We start from the raw sequence: 11,828 nt of genomic DNA on the forward strand, positions 1-11,828 counted from the left end.
GTCAGAAAATGACATTCAAATATGTAATATACATTTTGTCATGTATAGTATTTGTTTATTCTGAAATACAAATATTTTAAAATGACATTAAATATGTTAATGCAATTTTCTGTTAATCTGAGGTATGTTTCTTTATTATTATTTAATGGGAGTTAATTGTGTTAATGTGTGTTAATTTGATGAATTAAATAGAAATATTGGGAAAAACATATTTTTGACTAGTCTGCAAGCCACCAGTTGAGAAACACTGGACTAGCTGGGCAGCCTTTCACAGTAGTGGAAGACACTAAAAATTCTTGCCCACCTCAAACATACCGAGTCCACCCACTTTTCTCAACTTGGGGAAAAAAAACACAACAGCGGAGCCTTGGTTCTGACAGTCAACACTCCCTGATTCAACAAACAGACCAGCTCAACACTGTGTGTGTTCACAGAAAGTCATGGAAAAAGAAACGCTGCAAACCACTGACAGACAGTACCAAAATGCACAAACGTGTCACAAACGCCAATTCTGAAACTTTACAGGGTGAAACATGACATATTAAAGAAAATATTTCATTATTATGATGTTATTATTTATTATTAGAACAGTGTTTTATTTGGTCGCAAAAAATGTTAATATCGTTTATCGTCGATTTGTGGGACAATAAACATTTCAAAACGCACCTGCATTGTTTTGTGACTCCGTTAAATAAGGTCTGTTCATTCATATTTTTTCATTATACAGTGGTCCCGTGGTAAACATCTGCCCCGGTTTGCACGTTTTTCTGGTTAACAACCAAAATTTTTAGCAAAATTTTTTCCTTGGCTTGCTTGGTTTGATGGGGTGAAAAAAGATAAGTGAGGTAAAAGTGATGTTCAGCTGCCCATTCATTTGTCATAACAAATTTTGTTGGTCGATAATTGTGCTACAAATTATCATCGATAACATTTTTTGAGACCATATTTGTATTAATAGTCATGAGATGTAATTCACACTTGAACCACTAGATGGTACTCAAACTCAAGTATGGTGTACGGTGTACCTGTGTGCCGGACACGGAAGTTGCCTGCATGTTTGTGCAATGTAGCCAGCGACTTCGTCTGTGATTGGGCACCATTTTGCACTGTTTTGTTTCTATTTGCTGACCAAACGCCTCAGTAAGCTCTGACTGCCGCCATGAAGGCTCTGCTGCGTGAGGCACCGCCATCTGTAGTTTTCTTTCCCCCCATAGCGAGTCCGTGTGAGTCGTTGGTGTTCATGCGCTCACCTTTTTCATTCTGTTGAAAAGCAAAATATTCCCACACTGGGGCTGTCGGCTGTGGCATCCACCTCCACTGTAGAAGCAATGCGCACAGACGGCTATAGAGTGAACCCTCTTGGGACAGGCCTACTCATTTGTAATTATTTTTGCATCATTTTTCTGCATGTCAAACTACAATTATTGTTTATAAAATGTGTTTTGTGTTACAATTTCTGGGTGTCTGGAACAGATGAATTGGATTTACGTTATTTTCTATGGGAACATGTGCTTTGGTTTGAGAGGGACCTTCTGGAACGGATGAATGATGCTAACCAAGGCACCACTGGACTTTTCTAATTAAAGTTTAAATCTCGTCTCGTTCTCGTGGACCCAATCTCGTTCATCGTATCCTCTCGAGAGTTGGGCGTCTCGTGACACCCCCAGTATTTATTATCATTCAGTATTCATCTGGTGTGCACAAAAGTGAGACAAACGGAGACTTGTCATTTTAAAATTCACGCCGACCTTTACAAAGGGACGCTTGTGAAAGGTCTGCAAGTATGATGTTGAAGAAAAGACTAGTGATAACAGGAGTGTGATCATAGTGAAATAGCAAAGGTCAGGGTGGTGGGTGCGCTGCTGTGAGGGGAAACAATGCAGTCATGAAGGCATCTGACTGACATTTCTCTACCTACTTGTGTCAGTGATGATAAAAGACCCGGCGACACGTCTCCGACGTGAGTCAACCTAACCAAGCTCAGTCTGGCTGAAACGTGCTGGTGCCTCTGCTATTTTGGCGCCTCACACTTGAGAATGAGAGCTTCCATGCTCCCATTTCATGTCGTGACCCCATTTCACATTCTGCCAAGTCCATGTGCAACAAGGGCCCGGTGCTTCTTCTGACTCCACCAGAGTCAAATGTGATTCATCGCTGATTTGACTCACACGTGTGGGGGGATGTTGAGGCCTCCACTGGGGGGAAAGTTCCAAAACAGAAACTCCAAAACAGAGTTTGGCTGAGGTAAGAGCAAGCTGTTTACAGTTGGGATGTTCTCCTTTGCCCTGGTGGGCTACAACAAGGCAGGGTGGACAGTAGTGGGTTGCCAGGGCCTCACTGGGATTACAAAAAAAAAAAAAATTAAAAAAAAAAGGGGAGGGAAGTCTGGAATTCCTGCCACGCAACCCTGTGTGCATGAAAACCTTTGTTATGGTAATTCTTTTAAGGCCTTCTGTGAAATTCTTGAGGCAGACTTGACACAGCAACAGGAGGACGACAGATATTCCTTTTAGTCGCCATTAAAACTCAAGAGACACGCTTGTCTCGCTCAGACTGGGAGTCCTCTTAATCTGCACGTAATTCAATTTGGACGCAGATCTAACCCGGATGGCCCGGATACCAGCAGTCGCCTCGGTCGCACCGAGGCTTTCTTCTGAGCTGTGACGGTGTCGTTATGCTGCCCATGAGGAGGAGGATGCTAGGGAGTGGCAGGATTAGTGGGCAGGCGTGGAGTTTTACAGCTTTAAATCTTCCTATCCAAGCTGGTTTCCATTCAGTGTGAGTCAGACGGGCACACCGCAGGCGGTGCCGCAGCCAAGCCTCTGGACTGGGATGTGGTGTTCTGCGCAAACAGCATATGCGCTGCGATGCGCTTCAAAAAAAAAAAAAAAAAAAAAAAAAAAAAAAAAGAGCCGCCGACATTGAAAATAATAATGCTGCTCCACGCAAACCACCCTGACAACATGACAGGCAAGACTGACTGCTCATCTCAAGATACACAACAAAGACACGGTATCAAACGGTACCAGGAGCGGGAACCACACGCTGCTGATCCGCTGTATTTTCAACATCAGACCAAATGGGCTTCCACCACGAGATGGGCACATCCCGTTGTTCGTAACTCTGGGACACACTCCAACACGGTAGGTGCGGTGATGCGCTTCAAAGCTGCTTGCTACTCGACTCCCACCACCCGCAACAAGAACAGGGAATGCCGCCATGCAGACATGTCCGCTGTGTACCGTGGTGAAGTTAGCTTCACTTTGGACGTCGGCTATTTGGCTCCGTAGCTACAGCAGTAGTTCCCCCATGGTGCAGGGAGCTCGCACAGCAAGAGCTGCTCTAACCGCTGGTTGTTTATACTATGGACCGTCAATAAATGACTAATGATGGTAGTTGATGTGGTTATTAACAATTGTTTTTAAGTTTTCTCATTGTGCCTGAACTGCAAGAGGTGGCTGGAGACCAGGAAGTCTGGGCTTCCCTACTGAGACTGCTGCCTCCGTGACCCGGACATGGATAAGTGGAAGAAAATGAAATGGAATCTAATACATAATCCATCATTTGCAAGCAATAGCCAACAACAGCGTGCAAACGGACAGACAAAAAGCTGGACCACACTGCTCCAATTAAACGCGTAACACAAAAACTGCATCCCGTCCACGGGGACAGTGAGACAAGACTGACACCCAATCGGCCTTCCAAACACACAAATGCTGCTCACGAGTGCACATGCACACACACACACACACACACACAATACAGCTGTTGTGTTTGTAATCCACAGAGGCTGGAGCTGTGGGAACAGAGCGAGCGCTCAGCGGTGAAGCACAATGGCGTCAGTCATGGCAGGCAGAACACAGACACAAGTCCACCGCAAATGCAGAAACACGGATGGATAGATTCAACAGCACGACTCGGACTCTGCGTTTCCTTACTCCGCGTCTCAGGGGCGTCGCTTCTGGCGCCCGTGGGAGTCACGGCCACAGCCACATCCTTCCCGGTTAGTCACAACGACATGACAAGAATATAACAACCTTCTTCAGGATAGCGCCGCCTCTGAGTGACAGCAGACACGCTGCACGAGTGCATGCAGGTCATTCCTTTGTAGCCTTCCAGGATAAGCAGGCCAGAGACCAGGCGCTCATTCTCTTCATCACAAAGGCACAGTCCACTAAATGAACCGTAGCTCTCCAGTGCCGGCACCGCTCACGCAACCCCATGAAACATTGATCTAAAACTTTTGAACGGCATGAATGACTTTTTGTTTTCATCCAAAAACTACAAGTATTGCTTTTATAATGATTACATTTTGTCTTGTCGGTGATTGCTTACATCAGGGGTCTCCAAAGTGCCCATTCTTAAAACAAAAAAAACAACCAATTTCAGCAAAAATTGGCAAAAAAAAAAAAAAAACTGCAGTGATTTTACAAACAAAACACAAAGTTGTAACTCAAAATTTGGAAAAAAATTAAAAAGCAGAAATGGAAAAAACAGCTGTAATTTTATGAGAATAGATTCAAAATGTTAAGAGAAAAAAGTCCTATTATAACAAGAAAAAAGTGTCACAATTTTACAAGAATAAACTCGTAATATTATGAGGAGAAAAAAAATGTAATTTTAGTAGCAAAGTTTGAAACATTAAAGAAAACATATGTCATTTATTTTAAAGTCGTAATATGAGAAACAAATCAAAACAAAACAAAAGTTGTCATTTTTGGAAAATTAGGTTGGGGAAAAGTTACAATATTAGAGGAATAAAGTCATGATGTTATGGGAATAAAGTCACAATCTTATGGGAATAAACTCCATCCATCCATTTTCTATGCCGCTTCTGATGGGAATAAAGTCATAATATGATAAGAAAATGAATGAAGATTGTTTAAAGAGATAGTTTGGGTGTTTTGACATGAACTTGTATGACAATGTGACGAAGACGCTCACATCTACAGACCCTTTCCAAAAAATTTGAATATCATGGAAAAGTTGTTTAATTTCCATAATTCCATTCAGAAAGTTAAACTTTCATAGATTATAGATTCAGGGCCCACAATTTAAATGATTTCAAGTGTTTATTTGTTTATTTTTACGTAATTGGGCTTCCAGCTCATAAAACCCACGAAAACAGGAATTCAAAAAATTAGAATACTGTAAAGAAATCACCATTTACTTCTCAGTTTTTGCAGGAAAAAAAAGAAAGAAGTTAGGATCACATCAAATCAATCAAAATATGGTACTTTCAAAACGATATGTCAATCTTCAATACTTGGTTGGGAATCCCTTTGCCTTAATCACTGCCTCGATGCCACGTGGCATTGAAGCAATCAGCCTGTGGCATTGCCTGGGAGTTATGGAAGCCCAGATTTCCTTGATGCTTGCTGTCAGCTCTTCTTTGTTGTTGGGTCTGGTGCCCCTCATTTTCCTCCTGAGAATACCCCATAGATTCTCAATGGGGTTTAGGTCCGCTGAGTAGGCTGGCCAGTCAAGCACTGTGATGGCATGGGCATCAAACCAGGTTTTGGTGCTTCTGGCGGTATGGGCAGGGGCCAGGTCCTGCTGGAAGATGAAATCTGCATCTCCATACAGATCCTCAGCAGAAGGAATCATGAAGTCCTCTAAAACATTCTGGTAGACTGTTGCGGTGACCTTGGATTTAAGAAAGCAGAGTTTACCAACACCTGCACCGGACATTGCACCCCAAATCATGACGGACTGTGGATATTTCACACTGGACCTCAGGCAGCTTGGGTTCTGTTCCTCACCCGTCTTCCTCCAAACCCTTGGACCTTGATTCCCAAATGAAAGGCACACTTTACTTTCATGGGAAAAGAGGACCTTGGACCACTGGCCAACAGTCCAGTCTGTCTTCTCCTTGGCGCAGTGGAGACGCTTCCTACGTTGGCTCAGGTTCAGAAGTGGCTTGACCCGAGGAACCCCACAGTTGTAGCCCATCTCCCGGATGCGTCTGAATGTGGTGGTTTTTGAAGCTGTGACTCCCGCCTCATTCCACTCTTTCTGGATCTCTGCCAGATTCTTGAATCTTCCCTGTTTGATAATCCGCTGAACCCCACGGTCATCTCTTTTGCTGGTGCATCTTCTCCTGCCACATTTTGCCCAAATCAAAATCAAAGTGATGACTGAGAATCAGCTATGCTTTTCCATTCATCCGCCATTGATAGAAAGAGTGCAGAAGCCAAAGCCAAACTTCATGCAACACAGTATGGCAGTACGGCAAAGGGCTGGTTAGACTTATGGGCGGCCGGGGGTCGCAGACGAGGGAGGGCTGTCGTCTATTGTCAGCGGACTGAATGAGGTGAGCGTTTGTGGAGAGACTGCAAATGAGCCCGCCCTCACAAGTGGAAGTGTGTGCCAGTCTACAAGCATTTTCCCCACTGATGCAAGGATACAAAAATCCAGGCTGGAACCAAGGAAGCAAAAGGGGAGGGCAGTATCAGAGCCAACAAAAAGAGCGGGAACACCAAGAAATGTCTTGAATGAAATACTAAAACATGCAAAGTTTCACCGCCGTTCAAAGACGCGGAGTCATGCCAGTCCAAGGACGTGAAGTGCAACAGGTGCAGGATGACCCCGCATCGCCTCACTTCTTAGTGTCTCGTTAGCCTTGGTTGTTGTCATGACCAAAAATAACAATCCCTGCAGCTTTCAACAACAAACAAGCTCATGCCAACTGCACCTACTGCTATTAAGCTTAAAAAGTTCTAAAAGCTACCAAGCTGCACTTTGCTATGTCATCTTCCAGATGGTTTTATCTCGCATCATTTCAATGCAATCTTTGCAATTCTGCACAAACAAGGGATGTGTTTATTGACTATTTTCCTGAACTGCTGCACACTAAACGGGTGGGCATGTACAGTATCAAATATACACCCCTACTGTGTTGCTGTGCTAGTTGTTGTCTGACATATACACCACAAGGTGGCGCTGCTATTAAACACCAAAGTTTGACCCCTATAACAACTAAACAAGGACACACTGAGAATGCTCCGATCAGTATCTGCCATTTCTGTGAAAAAGCATGTGATCGGCATGTGCCTATCACTGCAGATCACATTCTGATGAGCCTGACGGGTATTGTGGAGACAGGGATCTGACAAGTTTTGAGCCTGGTGATGTCATCATATGCAAATTAGATGAATGGATTTACTCCCATCACAAAAGTTGGGTCTTTCTGACGATTTTTCCCCATTTACAGTATGCCTTCATCTCCAACCATTTTTAGTTTCACCAGTGATACAGTATGTTTTTACCTAAATTAGGGTGATTTTAAGATTGCTTTTTTCATATCATACAGTCAACAGCAGAGGTGCAGCCAGGAATTTTGGGCCCCCTCCTTTTTATTTCTAATAATCAGCTATTTTTTGGTCTACCTATTATTTGGTCCCACACCCCGGTGGTCACCCCTGGCCAATAGCACTCATCATAAATATATGAGAATATTTATAGCTAATCCACATGATCGGTATCAGCTGATTTCGCTCATGGATGATCGGTATCGGAATTGGCAGCAGAAGACCCTGTTTGGAGCGTCCCTAGTACACACTTTTCAGGGACTGGAAAACAAGTGTGTACAATGTGAGAGAGATTGGTTGGATGTAAGAAGATAAGTCATGAGCATGAGTGTCATCAGGGCCTACAGTATGACATCCCTTTCATTTCCGCTCTAATTCCCCTTCGTTTTTTACTAAATTCTGTTTTTTCCATTTCTATTTTGTTTGTTTTTCTACTTGTTGCACCTATTTTATCCCCATAGATTGTGTGCTTTTTGTGCCAGTGCATAAAATGAAAATCCTTCCATGTATTGATGCAATACATCATTGGACAATTTCTTTAAAAAAAATCTTCATCTTCATCCTTTTTAAACCTTTAAGATGGAAACTGTAGCCGGCAACATGACTTGCAGTGCTATTGTGGCAACGCGGAGGAGTTAACATACTCTTGATATCCAATCATTTATTCTTCATACGTCATATTGTTGTTGCTGCTGGACTACCCAGCAGGCCTTGTGGGCAATTGGAAATAACAGTTTTAAGAGTTATGTTTAGCGCTTAGTTGTTGTTGATCACCCACATACTACAGTAGTAGTAGTAGTAGACTTATGTGATGCGTTAACTTGCTGTGGGTGTGTTGGGTGGGGGGGTTCGTTGCACCGTGAGCAAGTGCATGTTTGATGACCACCTATATAGGCGGCCCCTCCGCCAAATTTTTGAACAACAATGTCAAAAGGTTTGCCCACCCCTGCTATAGATAGATGCCTAACATAAATATGAAGCCTTCCAGTCCCACCATGAGAAAGGCAAGAGCACATCACACACGTGTTAAAGTACTTGTCGTGTCATCCAGCAGACAGTTTGGCTGTTTATCAGTGTGCCCTGCATGAATGCTTTACGTTTGAGAGCATGACAGGCTACGTCGTGCACGGGCATGAAACAGTGCTGGCGTATCAAAATGGATTTGATTTATGTCATGCCAGGGAGACCTTGCCCGTGTTAATGTGGTGAAAATCGTGGCCACCGTGCGGCTGCTCGGACAAATGCAGTGCAGAGGAGGAGTGTTGGCTTTCAAAGCAACGGCTCGCATGCTCTCACGCTTGTCGTCTGCAGGTCAGCCACCTCCATTATCGTTCGCCAGGGCTTGTCAGTCAACAACATACTTTATACGAAATGAACAGATTGCACAGTGTGCAACAAGTACGTGTGTCGGAGGCGTAAAGAAGGTCACATTTCAACAGAGGCATCCCGTACTGGTGCCACATCGCTACTTTTCAAACCATGCGGGTGCTTAAAGAGTGCTAATGCTAATGAGCTGTGTTTGTCCCACTTTGGCATCTCAACGCACAGCTATGGTGCGTTTAAGGATCTCTGAACAAAGTGCAAAATCTCAATGCTTCAGTGAAGCATAAAGACAAAAAGTGGTACATTTGACCTGCATTAGCATGTATTTTTGGTCAGCTTGGTAGCAGATGTCCCTGCTTGAAAACGTCTACTCTAACCAGCAGTGGCTTTGTCAAACACACATGCATATGTTGAAAGTGTATTCAGTGCTAAAGGTGCTTGGTTACTGGGAAAACACCTCCTGGTTCCTGGAGTGGAGAGGAGTGGAGTGGAGGCTTGGTGGTCAGGATCAAATGATGTCAGCTGTGCTTCTGGCGGTGGCAGCGAGGGCACCGCGCACAGATTCGTTTTATGCTCACATGCTAAGTGAAACGCTTCCGTTAGACACACACACACACACACACACACACACACACACACACACACACACCGTTTGGCCGTTTAACTGCCACTCTCACCACAAACACCAACCTGGCATATACTGGACACCATTAAACACAGGTATACTACATGACCAGGTATACTACATGACCCACACCAACACAGGTATACCACATAACCAGGTATACTACATAACCAGGTATACTACATGACCCACACCAACACAGGTATATCACATTACAAGGTATACTACATGACCACACTAATTAGTTAGGAATGGAATATTTTCCACTGTTCTAGATGGATACTGCAACATGTACAGTATGTGTTTATCTATAACAGAGAAAACATTCACTTGGAACACAAGGCACCCTGTTCTTTTTAATTATCTCGCACACGCACACACAGTTTGATCATGAGTCACCCTTTCTATCTCCTGGCTGAGATGCCCAGGTTCCTAGCCAAGGACCGCCTGAAACCAGGTCAATACCCCAACAAAGAGTTAACAGGGAGTTTCCTGATCATTGGGACAGCAGGCTCATGAGGGACAGGAACTCACTTTAGAGACATGGCTTGGACCTCGCTTGACTTTGGCTGGTGGGCTGAGCGTTCCCACCAGCTACCATCTACTCCATTTACTCTTCAGTTGGGAAGCTTATTCCAGACTCTTAGCATTATTTCACAGCTGGTACAACAGAAGAATCCAGGTGGACCTTGCACCGCCAGTGCAGTACATGACCCCCGCTAACAAAAGGTACACCACATGACCAGACTAATCCAAATATACGAGCTATACTACTGTCGCTAGCAGGTATACTAGGTAGCGAGTATAGCGGGTGTTGATGATGTTGATGGGGGATGTTATTGGACTGTGCCACAACTATACACCTGTTCATGAGCCTGCAAGTAATCTGTGATCATTGTATTTCATCACAAGAAAGTCAACAGTTATAATATAATGGGGACAAATTCATATTACAGAAATCAAATTAATGAAGATTATTTGAGAAGAAAGTTGAAATATTTGAAAAATGTAAAAAAGAAACAGCAAAAATGTGGGGTGGGGGCATACTAAAGTTGATATTAATAACAGATTTGATCACCCATATGACAAAGCTGAGGTGCACATTTTTGTAAAATATAGAAAAATATATAACGTCTTAGCATATCTTCACAAAATACCAAAGTGCAAAAGTTTCATCCCCCCCCACTCGCTGGAAAACGTTGGGACACCCCCGATGTACATATGGTATGTTTAGCTCGCTCAGCATGGATAAAAGGAGACGTGCGTCTTCCTTGCTGAGCCACATCCATGCATACTTTTCACTCGGGTCAGGGGCAAGCTGGAGCCTATCCCAGCAGTTTTGTGCCAATTGGAGAGAAGGGGAGGGTTCTGGAGGTGAATCTAATCTAGATCATTATAACACTCACTTTTATTGCAAATGTTCACCTGAAATCGGAGGAGGCTTCCTCTGGCTTCCTTTTAAGTTATTTTTTGTCCTGATTCTCACAGCCATGACCTGCTTTCACTCCTGTTTGATTACATGGTTTCGACCAGCAGAGCGTGAACCAACCCCCATAGCCTGGTAAATGTAGTTTCTCATACGTATTTGGTTATTTACGTCAAAGTTGCAAGCTTGCTCGCTTGATGTTCAGTCTTGCCGATCGCACTTATGGACCCAGCACAGACATTCATGTCATTTGATGCTAAATGCAAGAAAACATGAGGCTCACCTGTAGTTCCGATTTCCATTCATGAGGTCACAGCCCGGATTACTTCCCGGATCACAGGTGTCAAACGTCTGGTCCTCCTCCCTTCCGCCCGGTGTCTCCCTCGGCTCTCCCCCAGTCCTCGCCCGGGAGCTGTCAAGGCGTAGGCCCCTCTTTCCGCGGGTGTTAGCACACCGACGCCCCCGACCTGGTTCCACTTGACACGGCCAACAAGCAAGCGAGAGCGGCGCCCCTCCGTGAAGCGAAGCGAAGCTAAGCTAGCTAGCTAGCTAGCTAGCGCGGCTTGTAAAAAGTGTCCGGTTCGGACGAAAGCGGCTGTCAGGAAGTCATCGCAGCCTTGTCAGTGAGTCCAAACCAAGTTTTAACATGGATTTTAACCGCAATTATCGTTCTTATGTCGCGTCACACACACCATTAGTGGCGGCTAACGTTAGCCGGCCAACCCGCTGAGACGATTGGTTACTTTTAGGGACTAAAAACAAATAAAACACGGAAAAGTTGTTCCCCCAACGGCGTCGTCTTGGCAGCCCGGAGCCCGGTGGTAGTCACAAAAACAATCCAGCTGTCAAGTCCGCCAAGTATCCGTGAGAAGGCGAGTTCGGAGGCACCGGGCTGACAGATGAAGTGTGCGGGGTTTCCTTCGCCACAAGCCAGCTAAATATGGTCAAGTTAGCCGTGACACGCACCGGAAAAGGCGGGCACTGCGCCGGCTCACGTCATCTCCAAAATAAAAGACACCGCCCCACCTTCTTCGAAAGATGACGGCCACAATGATGCACCTCAAATATTTATATATATAATTTTTTGTTCTGCCGTCACACTCCCCTATGAGCCAGAACATTAAGTACACAACGCAGTGAGATC

At 44.4% G+C, this 11,828-nt stretch overlaps 1 protein-coding gene across 4 annotated transcripts in view; it reads right to left on the reverse strand.

Moving 5' to 3' along the window:
- The window catches only part of LOC129185763 (protein argonaute-3), a 49,880-nt gene extending 38,249 nt beyond the window's left edge, over window positions 1-11,631 (reverse strand). For all 4 annotated transcript variants that reach the window (XM_054783198.1, XM_054783197.1, XM_054783195.1 and 1 more), the window contains exon 1: window positions 10,968-11,631. In XM_054783198.1, coding sequence (XP_054639173.1) covers window positions 10,968-10,986 — 19 coding nt within the window. In that variant the 5' untranslated portion in view covers window positions 10,987-11,631. The remainder of the gene's footprint in view (window positions 1-10,967) is intronic.
- Window positions 11,632-11,828: the final 197 nt, after the last annotated feature.

This window comes from Dunckerocampus dactyliophorus, chromosome 7, assembly GCF_027744805.1.
Source record: "Dunckerocampus dactyliophorus isolate RoL2022-P2 chromosome 7, RoL_Ddac_1.1, whole genome shotgun sequence".
Classification (NCBI taxonomy): Eukaryota; Metazoa; Chordata; class Actinopteri; order Syngnathiformes; family Syngnathidae; genus Dunckerocampus; species Dunckerocampus dactyliophorus.